Source organism: Gallus gallus, chromosome 19 (genome assembly GCF_016699485.2).
Source record: "Gallus gallus isolate bGalGal1 chromosome 19, bGalGal1.mat.broiler.GRCg7b, whole genome shotgun sequence".
NCBI lineage: Eukaryota > Metazoa > Chordata > Aves > Galliformes > Phasianidae > Gallus > Gallus gallus.
In genome coordinates, this window is record NC_052550.1 from 7,099,521 (window position 1) to 7,124,885 (window position 25,365).

General features: G+C 47.6%; 2 protein-coding genes across 11 annotated transcripts; one reads left to right on the plus strand and one right to left on the minus strand.

Moving 5' to 3' along the window:
- P2RX5 (purinergic receptor P2X 5) lies at positions 1-25,179 on the plus strand. Of its 10 annotated transcripts, none has more exons than XM_025141897.3 (19): positions 1-83; positions 357-458; positions 1,852-1,930; positions 2,363-2,462; positions 11,292-11,431; positions 12,258-12,339; positions 12,647-12,747; positions 14,042-14,192; positions 14,729-14,805; positions 15,951-16,070; positions 17,053-17,128; positions 17,474-17,570; positions 18,007-18,087; positions 18,659-18,797; positions 19,285-19,421; positions 19,855-19,948; positions 20,460-20,525; positions 21,379-21,461; positions 21,891-25,179. In XM_025141897.3, the coding sequence occupies exons 9-19, from the start codon at positions 14,752-14,754 to the stop codon at positions 21,964-21,966; spliced, it is 1,023 nt and encodes a 340-aa protein (XP_024997665.1). In that variant the 5' UTR covers positions 1-83; positions 357-458; positions 1,852-1,930; positions 2,363-2,462; positions 11,292-11,431; positions 12,258-12,339; positions 12,647-12,747; positions 14,042-14,192; positions 14,729-14,751; the 3' UTR covers positions 21,967-25,179. The 10 variants fall into 10 exon arrangements, with proteins under 10 accessions (XP_024997665.1, XP_024997666.1, XP_040505950.1 ...); XM_025141898.3 differs by having other exon boundaries at positions 15,951-16,022; XM_046902290.1 differs by lacking the exons at positions 1-83; positions 357-458; positions 1,852-1,930; positions 2,363-2,462 and adding exons at positions 5,689-6,068; positions 8,937-8,999.
- GSG2 (germ cell associated 2, haspin) lies at positions 2,785-5,650 on the minus strand. Its single transcript, XM_425408.7, has one exon. The coding sequence runs from the start codon at positions 5,562-5,564 to the stop codon at positions 3,093-3,095; it is 2,472 nt and encodes an 823-aa protein (XP_425408.3). The 5' UTR covers positions 5,565-5,650; the 3' UTR covers positions 2,785-3,092.
- Positions 25,180-25,365: the final 186 nt, after the last annotated feature.

Consider the following 25,365-nt stretch of genomic DNA (forward strand, 5'->3'; position numbering starts at 1 on the left):
ACTGACAGCGGGGATGACTCACACATGAGAGCTGTGTCTTGAGCTGTCCTGAAAATCTCCCTTTTAAGAAGGTGATGGCTGAGGTAAGATTGCAGAACAGCCAACTGTTCAGTTAGGGGCAGAATGCTCAAAGAAAACAGCTCGGGCTCTGGTTCATTTGCTATCCAAGCAAATGCTGAGGCAGGTCAGGGTAGAGACAGTATTTTGGTTGTTAGGACTACAGCTTGAACTGCTGATTTAAGACTCCCAGTCTTTTATTGGGCTACATGCACCTAATTCATTTTATGGGAGCAGACGCAGTTGAGCTTCCCAATCTATTTTTATTCAACATTAAAGTGTTCCTATTCTGTTGGCAGCCATCCTCTCCTGCTATTCACTGTGGCCAACCAATACCATTCACTTCTGCAGACTTACCCTTACGCTGCGGAGTTGGGCATCCAGTGTTCAAGAAAACAACTGTGAGTAGAGATGATTATTGTCATTTTGTCCTACTTCTAAATGGTACTTTGAGTAGCTGCTCTTGCTGCTGTGTCTTTACAGTTAGGCCACAGCCTCTGTTTGTTCACGTTCAGCCTGTCACTCACGTGCATTTTCTCAAGGCAGGAGATAATTTCTTAGTTCCTGCACTTTAATGCTTATTCTGGTAGGGAATGCCGAGCACAAAATGCATCATGCTTTAACAGGATCCCAGTGAGTTAATGAGTATTTACAGTGTAATCAGTATTTTGTTATAGCCTTCTTTTCCCTCAGATCTGCCAAACTCCTCAGTGATTTGGCAATTAGATGAAAGTGCATGCTGAAGTAAGTCTGCAATCATCGTTAATATCACCGAGTATTGCTATTTTCACCACAAAACACACTGAGAACTGAACAAGAAAGGCTGGATGTGGCTCTGGGCAGCCTGGTCTGGTGGTTGGTGACCCTGCACATAGCAGGGGGGTTGGAACTCAATCATCATTGAGGTCCTTTTCAACCCAGGCCGTTCCATGATTCTGTGATTCTATGAATTCCTGCTCCATGTCCATACTGTTTGTGAGGCATTGGTTTCACAGAATTATACTTGTCCTTTTTAACCTTCCAAAGTGTTTGGATCCACGTAAAAAATCTTTCCTTCCCTTATAATTATAGCTTTGCTCAAACTTCATTATTTTAGTAAAAAAAAAAAAAAAATAGAGCAGTCTTTAAGGTCAACATTTAAGAATAGTGCATATTTAAAAGCTTGTGCTTACTGAACTGGAAAACTGGGTGCTGCCATCCTCCTTCCAACTTAGCAGAGAAAACAGATAAGTAACATAATCCACTTTTGTTCCAAATGGAGCTTTGATTCCAAATGATTGGAACAAGAACAGAATGAGGGCATTTTTCTTGTTCAGGGGCTTCTGTGTGTTACTGTTCAGATTCCCTTCTTGTCACACCCCTCCTATTAAAGTATATGGAGCTGATTAATACACAGAATTTTATTAAACAGAATTTTTAAAAAAGAAATGAGGACTCATCTGAGGCAACTGCACCTCCCTGCAGGCACAGCCAAAGGCAAAGTTTTCTACATGAATTTAATTTGAAGGGTAGAAGCTTCCAGTTGTGATTAATGAAAGCAACATCGCACATTGACAGATCAACATCAGTTTGTGGGGAAACATTTCAAGGCAATGGCAGCTTTCAAAGACCACATAACAAACAGCAACTCCAGCACTGCTGTACGTTGCCCTGCAGGACAGCAGGCTGGCTCCTCTCCCTTTAACTGCCAGCTTCCATCCTTCTTGTACAGCCAATGCTGGCAATTCTGAAATAAAGGACCAAATCGGGCAGGTAATAAAGTTATTTTATCCATTCTGCTTTTTTCTTTTAAAGCATAAATGGAAAATAGCACCATTCTGACTGAAGAACAAGTCCTTGATGTCAGACATGCATTCACTGCAGCCCTTACCAAGTAAGTTGTAAAAATACTCAATTATGTTCCATTACTTAAATCAATTAGAGGAAAAAGGATGGAGAGGATGCCTGGTAGGATTCCAGTATGATTTCCACCTTAATAATTTCAAGCAGTGGAGATTGTCAGGTTGCCTTCTGTAGCTTAAGATAGCAAAAGTAAGAGTCTTGAAGATGGAGAGGTTCTTCCTCTTCATTCCTTAATGCATCTGGGTCATTGGATGTCCTAATTTTCAATAATAATTAAACTGAATGTTCACTTAGATTGGTTTATCTTCCTCTGCAGGCCTATTTCTTTAATGTATGTGAATGTTAGCCAAGGGCTTCTTGAAAACAAAGAATTAAAATTTGATAGAAGTATACCTTTAGATTTAGTTTGTCTCACCCAGCTGCCATCAAGACTAAAGAACCCCCTGTGCATTTTCTTCTCTAGATAAATGGAGAAAATGGCTTACAGGCAACCATCAGGTTACAGCTTTGGGGTGCTGTCAGCATACAAGGTCACAGCTGTCAAAAACGCACCAGGAACACAGGTACTTTTCAAAACAACACAGTATGTTATCACCGGTCCTCACAGAGAGAAAAAAAAAATCATTATTGCAGATTAGAATGTTTTTAAAAGCCAAACTACAGAAACTTGAGGAAATGTACCTTTTATAGCATTACGCCAAGTACAAATTGTGCCAAAGTGAACAAAAGCTTGCTTTTAAAACTACATCAAGAAGTGCCTTTCTCCTCTTCCTCTCTCTGGCTGGGCTGACAACGCTCACCTGTCTCCAGCATCGAGGGGTTGGTTGGTTTGGTTGGTTGGTTTTGGGTTTTGTTTTTAAGCAAAGAACTTGGTAAGAAAATCAATAGAATGAGGAAAGAACTTTTAATAACCTAAGTGGAATTCAAAACATGAACTGGGCCTGAAGGCATCTCCCCCTCATCCCAAAGATCGAGTCCATTTCCTTTCCACCCTCACCCCTCAAAGACAGTAGATATGGAAACATACTAGAGCAGAAGACTTTTTTTGTGTGTTTTTTACACGTTTGGTAGTTTACTGTACACACTGCTAACTGATGTTAACACTTCATTCTGCTAACATTTAAAAGACCGTACATAAAAAACAGCAAAGGAGAAGGGCAGCATCAGTTCTAGGAAGCCCTGCACTCCCTTACTCACTGGAAGAGGCTGCTCCTGTCTAAAACTTCACTGGCAGACCCAAAAGTCAGTACTTCTTTGTGAAACTTCGTGAGCTGCTGCTTTATTTTTCTCATGGCAGAAGATGATTCCTTTTTCTTGTACACCACATCTTTCAAAAGTTTATCTGACAAGTAGTGCAGCCAGAGGACATTGCTGTGTGGATGATAGTCAGTCCAGCTGTTGGAGTTCTCCATCTTCATTTGCCTGTAGATATCAAACTGGTAGTCCCCCGTGCCTTGAAACAGCTCTTCATCAGTGGAAAGGTCACAGAAGACAGTTAACCCATCTTTTTCCAGCCTAGACAAGGTATAATCTATGATGTTGACATGGATCCCTGCTGTGGGGATTGTGCACGTAGACCCATTCAACACGTAGTTAAGCTCCTTTGCATCTGTTTTCTTTACCAGCACATTCCCCCAGTGCAAGTCTCTGTGCTCAAAGTGCAGTTCCTGCTCTGCCACAGCCAGTGAAGCAGTCACCTGGTGCAGAATGCTTTTTGCCGAAGCCACAGTACTCAGTTTCTTTCTCATGTTCTCCAAATCGCTGCCTCCAAATTCAAACTCCAGAACCATAAAGAGTTGCTCTTCCCCAAACAGGTCTGGCCGATCATTTTCTGACCCTGTTACCTTGTTGTATGTGTCCCAGGCTTTTAGGAGGTATTTAGGATAAGCCCCTTGCACACAGTGCACAGAGTACAAGCTGATGAACCCTACAGTCCTATTCATGGACTCTTCAGACAGAAGACTGAGTTCCTTTGAAATTATTATTTCAGGTAGAATCTCTCCAAAGCTCTTTTGAGCTTCGCCGTTCACCCTTTCCGTTCCCTCAATGGGAATTATTTTTAAGGCCACAGGTCCTCTCTCACTGTCGACCTGGAAAACCTCTCCAAACACCCCTTCTCCGATTTTCTTGCAGTCTTTCATCTTATCTAAGGGAATGCAATCCTCAAAAGTGATAGGTCCCTCCTGCTGGCATTCCCTAAACACCTTCTCTGCATCCGTAAGCGTGACCTCCAGGACTGAAGAGGAACTCATGGGAGCCAGCAGGATCACAGAGGAAGCAGACAAGGCGTAGCTCTCAGCCTTACTAGAAGACAGGGTTGCTTGGTGCCCCGAAAGCTGGGAATTCACAAAGGGATTACAAAGGATGCTGGCATAGGAACTGTCATCTGAGACCACTTTCTTTCTCTTATGGAAGGACAGAGATGCTCGAAATCTACCCCAGTGGTGGGAATTATTGAGGAATGAACACTCAGCGTCCTGCGTCCCCGCTGACATCTGAACACCCTTCCTCCTTGCTCTCCGTCTCAACGGTGGTCTGAGGAAAGAGCTGCCCGCCTGCTGCTGCCTCTTATTTTTGTGCCTGTGCGGGCGGAGCCGCGGTTGCCGCCCCCAGCGGCTGGCACTGAAGCCGCTGATGCAGGCTTTCCTGCAGGTGCTGCCCTCCCCGGGAATCAGTTTGGTACTTTTACGTTGGTACTTCGCGGCTCCTCGGCGGCCCGGAGGGGACGCTGCCTTCCGGCCGCTCAGCCACAGCGGCACCTCCCCTCGGTCCAAAACCACCACCGGCATCAGCCGGCGCTCGGCCGCGCCCCCGTGACGGCCCGGGCTCCCCGCTGTCGCATCGCCCTTCGCGTCGCCGCGGGGCCCTTCCGACCCGGCAGCGCCGCGCACCGCCGAGCGCCGCGGTTCACCGTCGAGGGGAGCGACGGCTGCGGCTCCGTGCGGAGGCTCCCGCACGGACGCCCTCGGAACCCTCCGGGCCGTCTGCGACCGCAGCCCCGGCGCCGAGCTCTCGCCCGGTGCTGCCTCGCGGGGCGCTCCCGTTGCCCCGTCCCTTCCGCTCCGACCGCGCGGCGACAACGGGAGCCGCTCCGAGCCGCCCCGCGGTGTCCCCGGCGAGTTGGCGGCGCTGCCGAGAGAGGCGTCGTGCGACGAGAAGAGCTCCGGGCTGCACTGCAGCGCCGAGCCGCCCTCCACGCTGGTGCTGAGCTCCGGCAGCGGCGCGGCGGGGCTGCGGGGAGGGCGGGCGGCGCCGCCGGGGGGCGCCCAATGCGGGGTGCTGCAGAGCAGCGGGCGGCGGGAGGCGGAGGGCGACCCCTTGCGGCGGCGGCGGGGGCGGCGCGGCAGCGGGGAGGGCGACGGGGAGCTGAGGGCGGCCGGGGCCCGGTTCTCCTTCTCCGCCCCGCGCCGGCTCCGCAGGTACCGGGGGCGGGCGGGGCGCTCACCCAACGGCTTCTGGCGGCGCTTCCTCGGCGGCGAGAAGTCGGGGTCGTCCGAGGTGGCGGAGGGGGCGCTGGAGAGGGCACTGGAGAGAGCGCTGGAGGCGGCCGAGGAGGAGCTGAAGAGCCGCCTGCGGTCCTGAGGGGGCGAAATCCAGCGGTCGGGCTGCGGCAGAGCGCGGAGGTACCCTCCGCGCCGCGAGTACGTGCGCAGCATCCGCGGCATCGCGGCGGGGCCGGGCCGGGCCGGGCCTTGCCTGAGCGGAGCCTTCGCCCTCCCGCCGCCGTTTCAAACGAGATCTCGCGAGATTGCGGAGGGGGTGGCGGTCGCCCCGGGAGGGCCGCGCAGCGCCGCCCCGCGGCTCCGTGCTGAGGTGAGGGCCGAGGGCCGGAGGAGCCGAGAGCGGGTGGCGACGGGGACGGAAATGGATCGGCAGAAGCTGCCCTGTGTGCTGCTGCAAATGAGAAAAGAAAGGCCGTTTTGCGTATATACACGTATATGGTGTATTAATTGCATCTACTTTTGAGAATAAAGTCTTGCAAGAGATCCCCGCCTGTGTCCGAATGACGCACTGAGGGCCGCAGTATCCCGGTGTTCCTTTATCCAGGCGCCCTTACGGCCGTGCAGCCGCCGCCCTTCGCTGCCCCCCCCCACAGCGCCCCTCCCGCATCGGGTGCTGAAGTCCCGGCTGTTCGAAGCACCGGAGATGTCTGCAGGCCGAGCACAGCGGTACGTCACGGAACAGAAACCTGCTGGGAGTTTTTTGATGACTTTCCCTTGGGAGAGGTCATTAATTATGGTATCAGGAGGAGGTTTTTCACGCAGAGGGTGGTGACGCACTGAACAGGTTGCCCAAGGAGGCTGTGGATGCCCCATCCCTGCAGGCATTCGAGGCCAGGCTGGATGTGGCTCTGGGCAGCCTGGGCTGCTGTTGGCGACCCTGCACATAGCAGGGAGTTGGAGCTGATGGGCACTGTGGGCCTTTTCAACCCAGGCCGTTCTGTGATCCTATGAAATTAACTTCGAAGTCTGTGCTAAGAAGGAGTTGCAGTTCATCTCTTCTTCACCCAACCTTTGTCATACTCCCAGTCTCTCTCTTTTTAAATTCCAGTTTCTTCTCTGAATTAAGTATCCCTCATTACTTAATCCCTTTTGTCGTCCCTCATGGCTCCCACAGAGGTCAGCTTTTGCAGTGGGTTATGATGGATGTTTGCCTTTTTGGATGGTTTTTTTTCCCCTTAAATGCATTATAGAGGTCTGTGACTTGTAATTTCCGATGAGTGCCATTCGCTCATTTAATTCTTCACGATTGCTGTAGTAGATGCCAAAGGCATTTGCAGTAATTGGATGGCACTTAAGGGATTAGTGAAGTCATCCAAGCCACAGATGGTTTTTTGTGCTGTTTCCATGGAAGTCTTGCAGTGTCTGCTTCTAAATTTATTTGCCATCTGAGTTTTGAATACAGTCCGCTGTACAAAAGCCCTGCTGATGGTGTGGCCGTGCCGCGTCGCCTCGCCCTGACTTTAATGCACTGCAGTGGCAGAGTTGTGCCATCTCCCTGAATGAGAAGACTTGCAAATGACTCATTTGGAGTCATTAACGTCTTACCCCAGCCAGGCTCCTGTGGCAGCAGGCTTGGAGAGATCTGCTGTTCTGCCTTCACCTCCCTCTCTTGGGGAGAGACAACTGAATGCTGTGGGGAACCCAGGAAAGCACCAGTAGATGTTTGTCCTCTACCCGCTGATGGGTGCTGATCTTCCCTTCTCTCTGCTGCAGCTGTCTCAGCTCTGAGCCCTGGCCTGTCTCCAGGCCATTCCAGGTGTGGGGATTAGCTCCCTGCAGGTCAGCTTCACCTGACACATTTTAGCTGTTTTTGCTGGAATATGGCCAAGGAGCTTGAGGTCTGAATGTGACTGACAAGAGCTGATGCATCTGAGATAGCTTTTTAATGGCATCCTTGGAGGAGAGGACAGGATACATTCTGAAATGCTGTTTTAACCAGGAGCGATACCAGCTGCTTATGTCCTACGTGCCAGGAAGACTGACAGGCCTTGGGCTGGTTCTCCTTCCCTCAGTGTGGCCAGAAGCTGGCAGGTTTGTGTGTTGAACTCTGAGTGGTTTGGTAGTTCATGGGGGTAAGTAAAGGGGAAGTCTGTTCAGGAAAGCTTATCAGAGAAACACCATAAGTAATTCTTCATTTAGTACTAGGTGGTGATGTAAGAAGATCAGATAGGAGCAATGAAGTGCTTTGCTTGAGAGCCTGCTGGGGCAGATTTATTTGGAAGTTGATTGGATTACAACCTCACAAGAGAAATTTCCTGTCCCTTATAACAGGATAGATGAGCTGGCATGGAGTTGTGCTGCTGCAGGCAGGTTGCTCCCACCCTGCCACTGCTGTGTGCAGCATGGCTCTCGGTGTGCCTGGACACAGCAGCCTTGTGCTTGCGGTACCAGCTGAGAGCTTAGAGCAGCATGAGCCTCCAGAGCTCAGGTGCCAGGCTGGCTGGCTGAGGATGTTGCTACTGGAACTTATCCTTTGTGGGTCAAATCTGAGTCCTGTGCGTGTTTTTCTGTGACTGAAAAGCGTTGCTAATTGGGAAATCCAGGGAGGAAAGGGCAGAGGCCTCAGCATAGACTTTCTAGATGTTGACGTGATGTAATTCCCCACAGGCCCGAGGGGATGAAGTGTCTCCTCAGCACTGCAGCCGAGGCCTCTGACTACAGCTGTGCAGCCAGGACCCATTCCATACCCTTCCAGGTCAGGGATGATAACAGCTTGGCAAAGAAGCAGAAAGGTGATGTCGGTCATACTCAGAAGTAGGGATGGACCTTTAAGTCACTATTTAAGGTGAATACATGTTTTATTAAAAACTCCTTGTCTTTCAGGCCCTTGTTTTCACGTTCTCCTTTTGTTCCCATCCATGCTGTTGTTGGCTGAGCGCAGCAGGTGAAAGCCCTGCAGTACAGCACTGTGCTGCCATTCAGCTGCCGTTGCACTCCGTGTCCCTGCCACGCTGTGCATCCTGGCTCTGTTTCTGTTCCCTGACAGTAGCAGCTCCCTCACAGAGCACGGTGTGAATGATCACCTTCAGGGGACAAATAAGACATAAAATAAAAAGGCTCGGAATGCTTTTCCAGTAACTCCCGCTGAGGGGATTTCCATTGCGGCTGGGTGTGCGGGGGTGCAGTGAGGAGGGCACATACTGAGGCTGAATTTTTGTCACTGTTTCATCGGGAAGTAGAACCGATTTGTTATTCACACTGCCAAGTCAGCTTAAAAGGGAAGCTGAACAGAGCAGTTTTCACTGCAGGTGGCAAACGTTTCTTTATTCTCGCAAGCAAATTGATCATTTTCTGAAGCAGTTTGTTTCCTGTATGAAGGAAACATCCGCTGTGGTTTGGAGGACTTCCTTTCTCAACCTGTTAAGCTCTTCCCCTTGTTTTTCTTTGACCCTGTTCGAAAGGTGTGTTAACTGTGAGAAGGAAAAATAAACCGCTAACAAAGAAGGCTGACCCGGCCTTTCCTACTGTTCATTTCCTTGCTAAAATAGTTTATCTATTTACATCCTGTGCTCTTTGCCTCCTTTCTATTTTCAGTACCTGCTCTGGCACCTATCTGGATGATGCATTTACTGCGGGAGCATTTCCAGTGCTTCAGAAGTGAGTCAGCTGTCCTGCATTTGGGAGGTGGTGTTTTCTCAGTAGCTCCTAAGGAGCGGAGTGGGGGTCGCTGAGAGCAGCTATGTCTGGAGGGCCATCGGTTGGAACTGAAAGTGAACAAGTGCCTAAAATGGGCACCTCCAGCAGCAGATTCCACTCATGAATCACTGTGCTGGCCAAGGTTGTCTGCCATTGCTCAGTGTCTTCTGGGTGTGACTGAGAGGTAACGTTATACCACCACACTGGGCTGAACATAAAATATTTCTATCTTAACGTGCCTTAAAGAGACAGGTGCAACCTTGTTATGTTCTGAGTGCCTTTAGGTCAGGGCAGGGATCAGAGGTTAATTTCCTCAGTCCCTGCATTTGGCTGTCACAGCCTCATGGCTGGACTGAGCTCAGCTCCGGGATGGATTAACAGCAGGCAGCTACTGACAGGTGGAGAGATGTGCAGAAGGGTCTGGGCAGAAAAGAGATGTGAATCTTATGACTACCTGTGAATAATGAGAATGCAATTACTGTATGCTGTACAAGTAGTTCTGTGTAGGTGTAACGTGTCAGGAATAAAAAGAGAGAGAGAGAAAGAGAGTTTCAGTACAGGAGGAGAAATCTTCCCCATGAGAATTTCCGGACTGAGTAAATGGTCCTCCTGGGGAAGGAGCAGAACTGCTGGTTTCCATGGGAAACTCAAAGTGTTGGACTCGAGAAGGGGGATATCTTGCAGAAGGACGGCCTGAGTCCCTTGAGAAGGACAAAGTGCATTTGTGCCTTTAAGTGATGGTTAGATTTTAAGTTATTTTCTTCCCCCCATGTGAATTAGACTCTAACATTTGAACAGTTCACAGGCTCTGAGAAACGCACCACTGCTCTTGCTTTCCAAGCAAGAAAAAAATAAGGATATGAAAGCTAAAAGATGATGAGAACAATACCTGCAAAAGCATGCCAGCTGCACTGCTATCAGCATTCATTTTGCCTATGGGGAGTGATGTTCAGGATGTTCTGAGGTACGCTTGATTCAGAACGAAACTTTGTGTTGAAAAACACCACTTACAGCAGTGCTTTTGTTTGATGGCTCCAAAACAACCCAGCAGTCCATGAGAACAGATGGGGTTGGTGTTAGATGGTTACGGTCCCTGCCAACCCAAGCTGTTTTTCATTTGTGATCAGATCTGGTTGACGTCTTCAGGTCACAGCTATAACAGGAAAACCTCTCTCAAAACAGTTTTCCTTTTCTAACCTAAGTCCTTTCTCAGATTAACTGGCCTGGAAAGTAATTGCAAAAACTCACCTCTGTCTGTGTCACAAAGTAAAACCAGGTCAGGAGGCAACACATTGCTTAACTCTTAGCACGTTTTGTAGTCTGATCATAGCCTGTGCAGTCACACGGGCAGATAAGGATGTGGCTCTGGGGGACAGGAGGACGGACAGAGGGATCTCTGGGCAGTGCTGTATGGGCTGGCTTGTCTTCACTGATGCTTTGTTATGAACTTGCACACTTTTAGTGCAATAGGAGCAATTCTGGAGGCAGTTGTGAGAGAACGGGGTGTGTATCACCAAGACATGGGATATCCTTGATATCTGCTCCAGCCTGCAGAATCAGGACGAGCAGATGGTGTTCATGTGGGACTGTGCCCATGATAAGAGGTGCTGCTCAGCCATCACCCAGCGGATGGTACCTGCAGAAGTGTCTGAACTCAGAGCAGAAGAGCAGAAGGTCAGGTTCCTTTAGGATGCTCCTGTCTGCCATCCCCACCACTCATCATTTGGCTCTGGGCTGCACTGGGGCAGATAAGCTGAGCCTGCATTTCTTACTTGGTTGCTTTGAGCAGAGCTGTGCTGTGAAATCCTTATGTTGTGGGGCTGGAAGCAGGGAGTGCAGCAGCTGCTGGGTTAAAGAGCTCCCCAGCAGATTCTGTTCCAGTTTTGCAATTTCTGGAGAAAGAGTGATTTCACTTTGTAGTAGGAAACTCTAGGGATGTCTGTGGGGCGAGGGACAAAATGAGGTACTCTGAGCATACAGGGAGGAGGAGTGTGTGCTAAAGCAGCCTTGGTAATGTGGCAGTGCTCTGCATGCGCAGCGTGTGGCTGTGACCTGCTCTTTGGTCCTGTGTTTAGGTGTGCATCACAGGTGTGCACCGAGTAATCTCAAGAGCATTTCTGGTCCTGACAGAGCCCTGTGAGCTAAGTGTGTGCTCGGGTGTGAGCTAATTACGTGCTCCTGCCTGAATGCAGAAAACCCTGCAATTTATGCCTCCTGCAACACCTCACATCTCTGGGAAATGTTTTCCAACAGATTCAGCCTATGGGCAGTCTCATCCCTGAAAAAACCTGACAGACATCCCCCATGAGTGCACACAAATGGGATCCTCCTTGGAAAGAGCACGTACTGGTTCACGTCTCAGCTTGCTGCTGGAGCTTCTCCTGGTGTGGAAGGTCAGCTCTTTTGGCTGTGCTGTTGAGAGATCCTGTCTTACTTCATTTTCTACCTCAGAGCTCACCCCATTCTCTCCTTAGCCAGGGGACAGTGTCCTCCATCCTCGGTTTCAATAATGGTTATTCCATGTCCTTGCAGATTCAGGTGTCCCTATTACACCAGGAGTCATCTCTGTGCTACCGGGTAGTAAACAGCTCTCATCTCAGTGGGGTTAAATCTGTTCCCTTCGGTGCTGCACCAGGTTGCACGTCCTGTATCTAAAAGCACCTGGCTCAGCACTCGCTGTGCATTTGGGTGATTGTGAATGATCTCTTAACCACATCCACACACAGGATCTTGTCACTCATGTGAACGCTTAAGTAATTACAAATCTAAACTGCTGTTGTGCCATCATGTGAAGGCTGAATGCAGGCTTTAATACTTTCCAGTGAGATACTATGGCTCTGCAACACGGCTTCATGCTATAACGTGTTTCATTATAAACAGTTGGTGACTGGGGGAGAGAGAATGAAGCACAGGAGCTGAACTGAGGTGGGGGCTTCCCCAGAGAATGATATATCTGGAAAGCAGCGAAGGAAGGATATGGTGTTATTGCAGCTGCTGGTTTCCAGCCTGAGTGCTGCTGCTGGCAAGCAGCTGACAGGAGGGAGGGAGGAGATCAGCCTCTCTCTGAAGGGTTGGTGCGTCAGGTTTCCCTGCAGAGCACGTGCCGATAAGCGAGCTGCAAACACTGCTGTCTGCTCCAGCCCTCAGTAAAGAGAGCTGGGAGAATGGGGCAGGTGTCCTGGAAGGGTTTATTTCTATCGCTTTTTGATTACAAAACAGAGAAGTACGTCATTGCGAAGAACAAGAAGGTTGGGATTCTCTATCGAGTGGTGCAGCTCTCCATCCTGGCTTACCTGGTGGGGTAAGGATCACCCTCTATTAAACGTACTGCTGTGGTTGCATTTGCTTGCTGTGTTGTGATGAAGATTAATGTAAGATACTTCAGCATGCAGGGATCGCTTGCTATGGTGTATGACTTTAATACAGATAACTGTTGATTTATAACACTGGGATTTTGTAATACCTAATAAACCCTTATCTGATTTTTCACTGGCTGGAGATCGCTGGATTCATCTCCACCTTCCAGATTAATGTATGATTAAAAATGGACCAGATGCCACCATGGCTCTGTGCTGCATTATTTACTCCTTTATTTCTGTATTTGGTAGGAAAGGAGCCAAGCCTTAACAATTGACTCGTTAGAGACAATAGCACGCAGGGCCAAGGTTGCTGAGCCCTGGGACAAACCGAGCTCGTCTGCATGAAATGTGTGAGTCTGAACAAGAGGGGGCCGAGCACAAAGTGACAGATGTATCTGCTGGAGTGAGCTGCAGCCGCTGGGATTGTGGAGGACGTGGCAGCATGCATGTCAGCTGCCTTGCATTTCTTTCTGAGCACGGTTGGCATGGAGATGGCCAGAGCACCTCTCAGAAGAGGTTCTTCTGGAGGCGGTCACTGATATGTAAGGAACGCGGCCGCAATCCTTGCAGTGTGCAGGCTGAGATGTCATCCGGCCTGTGTGATGCCTGGGCCATTGCTTCCTGAGTTTCTGAGGCTTTCTAGAATGCAACTGATAGGTCTTTACCCTCTCTCTGAGCTTTGGAGTCCTCTCGCCTGTCTTTCGCCTCATGCTTTCACCGATTAAATATAGTAGAGTCATTTTTGCATTCCGGATTTATTTATAGAAAGGTGTACAGTTCCAGAGCCTCAGTCAGTGGGACAGTGATGCAGTCTCGATGGTCCGGTATGTATTAGCTGCTAAAGGAGGAGCTCTGTAGATAACGTTGCTGAGACCACATCCTGCATCCAAGAGGAACAGTGCATGAGCAGTGACTGTGAATGTCCAGAGAACACCCGGGCCACGCTGACTGTTTTCATTCATAGACATCTGCAGAGCTTAGGCAGTGCCTGCAGTACGCTGCCTGCAGTGCCTCCTCTGTGGCTGGGGACGTACAGTTGGTCGCGGAGGTGGCTGGCATTAGCCTGGTGCCTGCCTGGTTGTGTACAGCTCCCTGTTCAGAGGCTGTCCTGAGATCACCAAATTCCTCTGGATTGTTCCTTGTGCACAGCTGCCATTTCCTCACAGATTCACTGAGGAAAACTTAAGACTCTGCTTTTGAGTCCTTCTGGGGGAGAAAATACAGCATTCTTGGAAAAACAGGGTGGTGGAACACTTCATAGGAGTGGAGAATGTTATTGCTTAAGTTTAGCATAAGTAGAAGGGGAAGAGCAGTGTATGTGAATGCTGCTCATTCCTGAGATGGCTGCCTTTGCTTTCTGCATACCTTAGTGCAGTCCAGGTCTGTGCACTGCAAAGGGGAGCTGTGCCACCAAATGCAGCCTGTGTCCCTCTCCCAAACTCTTCCTCCAGAGCTGTAGGTAAGTGCAGTCTGCGTCAAGCAATTCATTCTGAATTTAGGAGTAGTTCAGTAATAACAGAGGGTTTGGTGTCATTCACATGTTTTGATTTGTCCTTAAACGTTGCTTGGCCTTGGTGTAAATCTCTGGCTAGATTGTTCCCTGGTTCCACTCACTAACATTGCTGCCTGCTCTGCTCTTCCCAGGTGGGTGTTTGTTGTCAAGAAAGGCTATCAGGACACGGACACATCCCTGCAGAGCTCTGTCATCACCAAACTGAAAGGGGTGGCGTTCACCAACACCTCGGAGCTGGGGGAGAGGCTGTGGGATGTTGCAGACTATGTCATCCCTCCACAGGTGGGAATCATGCTGCTTCTGCTGTGTCTGCCTTTCAGGTAGAAGGGCATGTTCCAATGTGGCTGCTGGTAGAAAGGCTACAGTGATGTATCCGGACCTTCCTGTGAAAAAACAGGAGGTGGACTACAAGATAGCAGTGTTGTGCCTCCTCTTAGGTCTTACCAGGAAATATATAAGGAGCCTGGCTTTCTCACAAAGGACAATATTTGATAAACAGAGCCCTTCAGCAGCAGTCTGGTGGATTTCAGTGGGACTGCTCAGCTGGACCTCCTTTAGTGGGCTGGAGCAGGCATGCATGCATGGGGCAGCCCAGAGGAGGGAGGAGACGGAAATAAATGTGTTGCAATTTGAGTGACCAGGCTTACTTGAAATGGATCTGGCTTAACTCGCCGTGCTGCTTCCTTAGCTTAGACAAAGTGAGATGCAGAGTTGATGCTTTAAGGGGAAGATGCCAGCAGATGGGCCTGGTACCATGTTGGAAATTGCTCAGCTGTGCTTGCTAGGAGCTGTTTGTTTGTGTGCTTCCCTGCTTGCAGCTGGCACGTGTGCATGAAGGGACATGAGAGGAAAATCAGGGTTCTGGGCTGAAGACTGCAAACGGAACCATTTGTCTGTACGTAAGACTTCACCTTCCTTCTGCCGTTCGCTCAGATCTGTGGGTCTGTGTGCTGCATCTCCACCAGTTTTAATGCAAAGCCTCACTGTCAGCTGTTGATCTCCAACCAACATGTGCTGTGCAGCAGGAAGGCCAGGCAGCAGGCTTGTGCTGAAGCTGTGTGGGAGCCGTGGGACCCTTCGCAGGTGGCCAGTTGTGCATACCCAAAAATGAAATGGTGATGCTGACCAGTATTTTAACTTGTCAGATCTTCTCCTGTGACTCAAGTACTGGTCTCTTTATCATGTGTTGGCTTATTGGGAGTCATTGTAGTGTGCCACACTGAGTAAAGATAGCTAGCTTTGCTTCTGGGCCCCCTAATGTGGATAATTTGTACTATGGCATCATGAATTCAGATGTGACTGGGCAATCAGGCAACAATATTGAATTCAGCATAATGATAGTGATGTCAGGCCTTGGGCTCACAGTGAAACACGGCAACTTCCATAGGCTGTGAATGCAAATACAGATATCTCATGGAGCTTTGTTCTATGAGCTCGGGCTTGTAAGAGCACAGCTGGGGCAGCCAGCCTGACCTGAGAAAAGTTCTGCAGTGGGATGGAGCCTATGATGCCTGGTCAGGCACTGTGTCCCTTACTGAGAAGGATGGTAAGTGCTTGCTGAGCAGGCAGTGAGGCCAAGCTCAGCAGTCCTGCTCACCGAATTAATGCAGTTTCTGAAGCAAAACGCCTAACACCACAGAGGCCCACTAAGCTGTATGTCCTTCCACATTTAAGGAAGTTGCCTGATCAGACTTTTCAAATATATATTTCACAAGGTTCAAAGCTGTATAATAGAAGCAACTTAATCTAGTGGATAACACCTTCATCTGGGACAGCTGCAGCTAGCTTTCCTTTCAGCCCTCACCTGCTTTTTTGTGACTAATGAAATCACTGCTCCTCTCTGTGTCAGAGCTGTGTGTGAGACTCGCAATATCCAAATTCAAGCAAACAGATATTGAAACAAACAGCTCTGCTGTATCCTACCTTGAAAAGCACCAGAAGGGGGGGGGGGGGGGAATCATTACTGTTCTGCAGAGAACTCGTAACAGGTTCTTTAAGATAGGTTTTTCTAACCCTTCTGCCTTACTTTGTTTATTCTAGGGTGAAAACGTCTTCTTTGTCATGACAAATTTGATTGTGACCCCAAACCAGAGACAAACCACGTGTCCTGAGGTAGGAAGAACTGAGTCCTTTGGCTCCCAGACCCCTACAAAACTGGGGGTAAGACCTGGCAGAGGATGCAACAGCGAACACAGGAAAGATAGAAGGCGAATGCTTTTTCTCTGTAGTATACATCAGTTAGGAAAATTGGACTGATTACTTAAAACCTGGAAGGTTCATCTCTCTTAACTTTCAGAGGCCCTGATCATGTAGAGTGTTTAGCTAACGGTGTTGGATGTCTGCCTGGCTGAAGATGAGACTTGAATAGTGATTGCTCAGGATCAGAACAGGTTGTGGGAAAACAACTTGGAGGTGATTCAGTTCGGTTATGGGCAAAGGAGACATTCTAAGAGGCCCACTCTGGGAAGGGCTGAACATTCAGGCTTTCACTACCTTCAGGATGTGTGAGAATGCTTTGTGCTTTCCAGAATGTGCTTTACATTTTTACAAGTTTACATGTAAATATTTGTTTAAATGGCCTCTGTGGAGTCGTGGTTCAGAATGGGCTGGAGCCTGGGGGACAAGGATGCTGCCATTCTAAGGAGTGTTGTTGGTACATAGCAGTGATTAATTTTCCTTCACAGAAACATGGGGTAATCCGGGCTGTCAGCACAGCTTGATTGTTAAGGACACGGCTGTCCTCTAGTGGCTGCGTTAACCCAGCATGCAGCCAGGAGTAGGGCAGTTCTGGGGCTCACGCAACTTGCAGCTTAAATCAAAGATACAATTATCTCTTAAGGTGAAATATGGTGGCCTTCTGCTTATTTTTGGTGAGTAGTGGAAGATGTTGCTTGCTTGGGTTCTTCCACAGCCTGTCCTTCTTTAGATTGAGCAGAGACCAAAAGCGAGACTTCATAGCTGAAGCGTGATGTTGCTGGTAGTGTGACAGTCAAGTTATTTGCACACTGCCTACTGTTAGTGCTCCAGCTGCATGTTTTCACTGATCACCATTCTGTAGAGGATTCAGAGAAATGTGCATAGCTCTGCTACTGTGTGTCGTGTCCTGCTACAGTTCTCACTTCTGTCCTCTTCTGCTTTGCAGAGTGTAAACATTCCTGATGCCTTGTGTCACCAGGACGAAGACTGTCCTGAAGGGCAAGCAGTGGTGGCTGGTAATGGTAAGGAAAGAGGCCCTTCTCCTGTACTGCTTCTGGCAGAGGCAGGTTCCTTCAGAGATATCAGCCGGGTTACAACCCCAGAGATCTTTGACTTCAGACAGCAACAATCATTTTCTTTTCGTTAAGACAGTTGCCTTGTTTACAGCTCTGTGATGTCTGGGCAAAAAGCACCCCAGGCTGCTCAGAGAAGCAACAACAGAGGGGCTGTTCCAGCTAAGAGGGCTTTTCACAGCAGGGAGGAGGGCTTAGGGTGGCAGTGAAAAGCATCTGATTTTCATTTACCCTGCAGGCAAGGAGAGGGAGCAGCTGCTTTAAGTGACCTTTTCTGTGCTGTCTGTGCTACAGGGGTTAAGACTGGCCGTTGTTTGAAAGACAGGGACAGCATCAGAGGTTCTTGTGAGGTATTGGCCTGGTGCCCAGTGGAGAAAAGATCCAAGCCCAAGTACGTGACTGTCCTATGCTGTTTCCAAGCTTGAGTTGCTTGGCTTGTGTGTCATTCAGGGTGGCGTCTGGGTTCCCTCTGCTTGGTTGCTTGCTTGAATATTGGCTGTTTCAGTGCAGGAGGGAGCCCTGCTTGGCCGCCAGCAGGACTGGCCCTCTGTTCATCTGCTTGGCTCACTGGCTATCCCAGGGCTGTGTTCAGCTGCCAGTGCTCCCCCCCACTTGCATGCTCCTCACTAACATCTTGCTGGCAGTGTGGGGAGCTGGGACCAGTCGTGGAGGTGCAGGGTGTGGCTGCTGAAACCCTATGCTCTGAGCAGCAGATTCACCCCATGGAAGCAGCACAGGATAGTACTGAGCTGTTTCTTAAATGGCAATTTCAGTTAAATGTGAGCAGAGTACAAATGTAAAACATGGAACAAACCCTTCTGTTCCAGGAAACCACTTCTCGCCAGTGCAGAAAACTTCACTGTTTTCATCAAGAACTCGATCCGGTTCCCCAAGTTTAAATTCTCCAAGTAAGTGCAGGTGCCCAGAGGTCCCTGTATCTTCTCCATCACAGAGCAAATAACCTTGATTTGCTCCACTATCCTTCTCCTGCCTGTGGCTGGGGTGGGGAAATGAGTGTTTCCTCTTCTAAAGCACAGGGGGAGGCCTTTGGCTTGGGCTGGAGCATCTCAGGGAACAACTCAGATAAGGCTGTCACCAGATGTGATCTGTGATAGCTCCTGCAGCGTGGGATGCAGTTGGGGGAGAGCTCCTAAGGCAATGGGTATGTTCTCCAGCCGGTGCATAGTCAGGTTTCTGAGCTGCTTCTGCTCCCAGATATTCCTCTTCTGTATAAATGAAGATGTGGCCAAGGTCGGGAAAATGCAGATTTAAAGAATTGTCGGCGTTTGCTGCTGCAGCTCTTGCTCCGTTAAGACAGAAGTAAGGAGAGTAGAAAGAAGTGTGGCTTTGCCATTCTGACAGGCTCAGACAGACTGAAGAATGCTGAAGAAATCTTTTGTCTCTGCAGCCTTGGGGTTGTAGGCTGTGTAGACAAGCAAAGAGGGAGACAAGATGCCCTCCCTTCTTCCCCACATATAGGATGAATGTGCTGGCCACCAACAATGAGTCCTACCTAAAGACCTGCCACTACAGCATGGAGCATCCCTACTGCCCCATCTTCCTTCTGGGGAACATCGTCAGATGGACTGGGAACAACTTTCAGGAAATGGCTTTGGAGGTAGGAGTGCCCTTCGAGCTTGTGTTTCTCCAGCTGGCGGTACTGCTTGCTGGGTGGCTGAGGAGAGCCACTTGTGACTGCCCGGGGATCTTCTTTCTATCCAGGCTCAGGGAATAACGGAGATGCTGTTTCTTAAAATCATGTTGGTTCCATTTATCCTGTCCCTGGGGAGTGGGAGACAGGACAATGTGCCTTTTCTGGAAGAATTAGAAGGGCCAGTTCTCTGTTATTTAGAGCTTACCCCCTGAATTGTTACAGCCACATAATGAAAACAGGATGGGAAGCCTCTTCCTAGGATACCAGACTAGGGTTGTGCATAAAGTAATGTGCTTATTATTATAAAAATGAACTTAGCCCCTCCAGAAGAGTTTGACCAGACATGCATCTGTTCCTGTCCCTGGGGAAATCTCGCCCAAGGACTGGACAAAGTTGAAGACAGACTAACTGAACTCAGCTTAAACTCACACTGTCTCTCTCTTTCATTAAGGGTGGTGTGATAGGAATTCAGATTGAATGGAACTGTGACCTTGATCAAGCCCCTTCTGAATGTAATCCCCACTATTCTTTTAGCCGTCTGGATAACAAGTTTGCAGAAAAGTCTGTCTCTTCTGGGTACAACTTCAGGTAAGTAGAAAGGAGAAGCATATCAGTTAGGACTTCTGGCAGTCCCTTCATAATTGGTGTAACCCACTGCTCATCTGCCTGTCTCCCAGTCAATTAATTGCAGACAAAACCCATAGGTTCAGGCTGGAAAATTTCTGTTGCAGTACATTTTCTTCCTATACTCCATGTGGCAATGAGAAAGGAACGTCCAAATAAGTTGTAGCTGCTATAACTATGGGTAGACACTTCCCAATCTGAGTGGCTTTCTGCTGCTGTCAGCTAAGAAACACCATCCTGAGAAGGGCCTGACTTGATTGCCACTCGGAGCCACACTTTATAGCTAAAGCTGTTTTTGATAGGAGGAATAGATCCATTGGCACAGATGGGTGAACTCAGATGGGTTCTTGTGTGTGGGGGCAGGTGATGGAGTTAAAATCATATTGTTCCATTTCAGGTTTGCTAAATATTACCGGGATGCCAAAGGGATTGAGTACCGGACACTCTTTAAAGCATATGGAATCCGTTTTGATGTGATGGTGAATGGCAAGGTAAGGTTTCAGGCCAGAATATTTATTAGCCTGGAGAAGCAGGGAGACATTTCTCAGTGGCAAAGCAGCTTTGGGATGAGAACAGCCTGTCTGGCTTGTTCTAGGAAAGAGCACTTGCCATTCACCCTGCATAATAAAGGAGATGACCAGGAGTGCGGATGAGGTAAAGGTCAGCAGTCTGCACCTCTTATACCTAAAAACAGTCTCATGTAAAGTGCAGCAAATGTAAAGATGCCCCACAGACTTGTTTAGCACGTCTGCACTAGCAAAAAAGAAGCCTTATCCAGGGATGATGCAAGTTCAGAAATGCAGCCATGAGCAGTTGGAGGTGAGACGGACAGACCTTTAGCCTTGATGACTGTTCACTACAAATCCTTCTATGCTTATGCCTGCCTGTTGCTAACAAAACACACCCACAAGCACCAGTAGCTTCCTCTGTCTAATACCAAACCCTTACGTTTGTTTCTTGGATTGTGTTCAATGAATACTTCATGACTTGTTTTTCTTTTAGGCAGGGAAATTTAACATCATTCCCACTATCATCAATATCGGTTCAGGATTAGCTCTCATGGGAGCGGTAAGTCCATGTATTTTCTTAAAGTAACATATTGGGACCCAGAGCTGCCACTCAGCTGTTCTGAGGATAGAAAGGGATAATTTGTCTAATTATCTTCTCCAGCAGGATTTTTGTTACCCTGGCTGCTCAGTGAGGTGTGTGTCTGTGTCCTGTCTTGAAGGCATCTGCTAATGTACCATGTAGTCTAAATACCCCTCATATTACATGGTACGTGAAAGAAAATGCAGCTCCTACAGGTTATTTTTCTTTCATTTTCATTACAAATTAAATCTGAACATTTCCTACTTTAAAGATGAAACATGTTAGTGGGGAAAAAAACCAAAACCCTGAACTGTGCTTATTGATTACAGTGCTACCATGGTAAAGGCAAACACAGTGAAGTCTGATGTACTCAAGTACTGCACCCTGATGACCCTGAAATACTGCAGGCACTGTTTTTCTCCATGCCTCCCTTCCAGTTCCAGTTATGCATCATCTCTGAGACATTCCAGCATTTACAGCTCACCTGTAAGCTCTGGCTATATGCTGCCTTTTACAGCACAAGCAATTGAAGAGAAGGTTGAGGCAGGAAATAAAGCATTTGTATAACAGCAGGTCTTAACTGCCCCTGCTTGCTAGTGTTCCTCAAATGCAGCACAAAGACCATAACGTCTAAGCAGCTATGGAGAAAGATGCCTGAAAGAGAACTTGGAGCAAGCAAGGATGAGTAACTGCAGGCTGAGCATGATAGCCAGGAGGGGAGCTTGTCAAATGTACAGGCTGGAAGAGTTTGGAGGCAGGGACAGCAGTGGCCATTGGGAGAGGGAGATTTGTTCCTTGTTAGTGGCCATGACAAATTCTTTCTGTTTTGCAGGGAGCTTTCTTTTGTGACCTGGTGCTGCTCTATCTGATTAAAAAGAGTAACTTTTATCGAGGCAAAAAGTATGAGGAAGTAAAGTAAGTGCCTTTGGCTTTTGTGTTTAAATGTAATGGCTTTATGACTAATAGAAATAGGAGATAGTGGAATGCAATAAACATTAATGGCAAACAGAGACTTATTCCAGGAAATTATATTCCTCCAAATGAGTTTAGCCAAGTTACTCCCTCCCTCCGCAATTCATCACTGCAATTAGCTAGGGAAGAAGGGAAGTTGCTGTATCATGGCTGGTCTATAAATGGCCTTGCTCTGTCAGTCTATAATGACTGCAGATGGAACTGGGCTGGCTCCAAGGTCTCCAGAGCCTCATGAAACTGAGAACTGGAGCTTTAGCTGTGATGGCTTTTGTGGTACGAGGGGACAGGCTGGCTGGGAACATCCTCCTCACTTGTCTCCTGAAATGGAAATAGCCTGCTTGCTTTTTCTGTCATCTTTGCGTGTTTCCTCAGGTCCAGTTCCAGGAAGTCATTAACTAGCCCTACTCTGAATGGGAGTCAGAGCCCAGACCAACTTGGTGGGCTCTAGACCTGGTGATGGGTCTGTCAACTGGAATCACATTCCAGGAAAACTACACAGGTGTGAAATGACACTGGGAATGGGAGCTGGAGCTACCCCAGATCAGATCCACCATCTATTATTGGGATTTCCAGAGGAAAAATGTCCTTTAAAGAACACCCTATTTTCCCCGAGACGTTCTTGAACTTGCAAAACCTGTGTTCATCACTATGGATTTATAAAAGGATTTTGTAAGAGGAAAAAGAAGGCACCAAATGAATGTTTATATATCAACTGATAGATAGATCTGTGCCACCATTATCCTGTGGCTGTGCTTTGCTTCCAAGTGCAAAAGAGAAGTGTTGCGAAACGCCACTGATGTTTTCAGGAGGGTCGTGGCCAACAATCAACTCATCTCCTGCTCCGCTGGCTTGCAGCTGCAGCTCCCAGCTCTCGCTTTTGTTATTTGCAAGATTAGATATAAAGCAGCAGGACTGCTCTTGTCAGGACGTGCAATGAAACGCAGCATTGCAGAATTGCAGCAACTGTGTCCAGAAGAAAGTGGTTAATTATCCTGTACTGCCCAATTACTCTTATTGCCCTGTTTTTGTTGTAATCATCAGAGCTAGGAGCGGTGCTCCTCCAGGAAAAGCTTCTACAACTACTGGAACAAGGTGCTCTGCTCGTCTCTCCTGGGAATGTCCACAGCAGAACCTGCCACAGCTCTGAGTGGAGAATCAGTTTCAGCCCCGGCTGGCTCCCAGCTACCTCATCTGCTACACAGATTCTCCATTTATAGTTATATCCAAATAACCATTATTTCAGAGGACAGAAAAGATAACAGCATGCAGAGGAGTATTTTATGGACAGGGAGGGTATTTTAGCATACTGAAAAGCAACGTGGCACTGAGTGTGTGCATGGAGATAGTCCTCATTTCTCCTTTCTTGGTTAGTGGTTGGTTTCAGTTGCTAAGAATTGGTCTTTCTGCGTTGCTTACCAATTGCTCATGGTTGGGAGAGATCTGGACAGGCATTTCACGTTCCTGCCATTTTTTGTTGTACCTTGGAAGTATCAGTAGTGCTGTGGAGATTGAAAAGCGAAACTCTGTCAGGTCAAACAGACTTCGCTGGGTTCTTCCAAATGTAACAGAAGGAAAAAGAAGACAGACATCCACTGTTCCAACACTTCAGTATCTTCCAAGAATCACAGGTGCTTTGTTGTTTCTCAAGAGAAAACTAAGTCACTGCAACCCATTTGGTGAATTTCTGTGGGGATGCAATTACTCTAAGAGGAGGAAAACACTTACAAAATAATGTTATTTTCTTTTAAAGTTTGGATTTGCTTGAGCTGACAGGAACTGACTCACTAAGGCGGTAGGTGAATATTCCTCTCTTTGAAATATTAGTCCTTTCACAGGGTTTAAAGGCCTCCTGCTGCAGCGTCCTTGCCAGGACAGTTGTAGAGAGGATGGCATTGCAGGTAGCTGCTGTGATCTGCTGTTATATGCAGATGGAATCAGCGTGCAACACCTACCTCTGCTTTAATTTCTCAAAAGCATTTGTCCTGAGCAAGGTTTTCTTTTTTGTAAATGAAAATTCACCTTTGCTAGAAGTGGAAAGCTCCCAGTTCAGTCATTAATAGCAAATCCCACCCAGTCCAGTCTACTCTCTCTGCTCCTGCTTCTGAGCAGATGCGAGTAAATACCAACTGGTCAAACATCTAGCTAGAAAATAGAATTAAACACTGGAGTGATAGTAATTTAGGATAAGGTATGTACACCTGGTGCTGTATTTACACTGCAATTCTCCTCTTTGACCTAGAACTCTTGACAGATATGCAGCACCCTGCATATAATGGACAGATGACTACCATGGACTACTGGAATTACCAATGAAAAAACACAGACCTTTTTCTATCATGGCCTAATTGTATTCAAATAGTTTCTAGATGGTAAAACACTTAGTAAACCCCACACGTGACGTCAGGCCAAGGTGCAACTCAGAGACCAGACAGCTCACCATAACATGTAAAGCTGACTGTGCCCAACTGAAGCCAATGCTTCAACTTGACAGAATGATGTCCTTGTTAAACAACCAAAGCTTTTTCCCAAATGTAAGTCTTCAGGGGCTTCAGTGCCCCCAGAACTCACGAGAATATCTCCCTCAGTCACACCATTCATTTGCACTTAATAACAATTGCAGTTAATAAAACATAAACAGCTTTCCTCTCAGGATCTTGTTTGATATTTCTTTTTTTTTTTTTTTGTATTTGAAGTACAGCAATAATGTTTGTCACCTTGGGGCAGTGCTCTGTTAAGACTCTGCTGTAAAACATGTTACTTAGGTTGCACATGCCAGTTTCCTTTGTGATACACACTTATGCAAAACAATTCAATTAAGAGTTCAGAAGACTTTGTAGTATTTAGCAGAGTTAATAGTACACGTGTCTATAGATACCAATTAATGTGCAAAAAGCAGCAGATGGCATGAAAAAGCATACTAATGAGGGAGTTAAAACCTTGACTGTTTTTTCTTCTCCGAAAAAGAAACATGAGTTAGGCAATGCTGACAGCACCAACCCCCCCTTTTTGTACAACCCTGCGTTTTGCCAGAACTCAGTTTTTCTGTAAAATATTTTTGAATACAAAACCTCATGTTGTAAAGTCTTTGTATAACAAACAGGTAATATTTTATAGCGTTCTGGTGAAGTGACGACCGACCCAAAGACCAGACAGCCAGATGGCACAAGGTGTGGTTGTAGAATATGTGACAAAACCCTGTCATTGCACAAGAGTTTGCTTGCTGCTTTCAGATGGAAGGCACTAAACAGCGTTTGCATAAGCAGCTCCAGAGCAAAGTGACTTAAACTGCCATAGAGGGTGATCAGAAGTTCCTTTCAGATTCCGTCAGACACAGAGTACCAAAACAATTGTAACAGCTGCAGAAAAAAGCCAGGGGCTGTAATAAGCGGGTTCAGTACAGACTGTCTTGCAGGTAATTAGACACTGCGTGCATTTGAGTGCCTGTATTTCACTGGACACAATGGTATTAAAACAGAGTGATTGACTTGGGAGAACATTACTTATTGACTTTTGTACATGGAGTGAGGAGCATCTGTGACAATGTCATTTATTTATAGTGTGAACATACAGCAACTGTGGAAGTTAACATTTGCACTAACATTTCAAATACATTTCTGTACCAAACCTTTGCATACATTTAATTACATGCTACTGTGAAATACTTCCTTGTGTCAGTGGCTTATTTTTATAGTGCTCTATTTGCATGTAGGGGCAGGCAGCAACAGCAGTAATTGGTATTTCTTACCCACAACGCACAGGATGCAAGGAACGAAGGTGGGCAAAACCTGCAGCTGTGACTGCAGTTAAGGACAATAAGTCATTCCTCTGCCACCAAACAAACATTCAT

Coding starts and splice junctions, on each gene's coding strand:
- GSG2 (XM_425408.7), bottom strand. CDS start 5,564: ATGCCGCGGATGCTGCGCACGTACTCGCGGCGCGGAGGGTACCTCCGC.
- P2RX5 (XM_015295667.4), top strand. CDS start 12,203: ATGGGGCAGGTGTCCTGGAAGGGTTTATTTCTATCGCTTTTTGATTAC. Junction 12,340..14,041: donor ATCCTGGCTTACCTGGTGGG/GTAAGGATCACC, acceptor TGCTCTTCCCAG/GTGGGTGTTTGTTGTCAAGA. Junction 17,129..17,473: donor AGCAGTGGTGGCTGGTAATG/GTAAGGAAAGAG, acceptor TCTGTGCTACAG/GGGTTAAGACTGGCCGTTGT.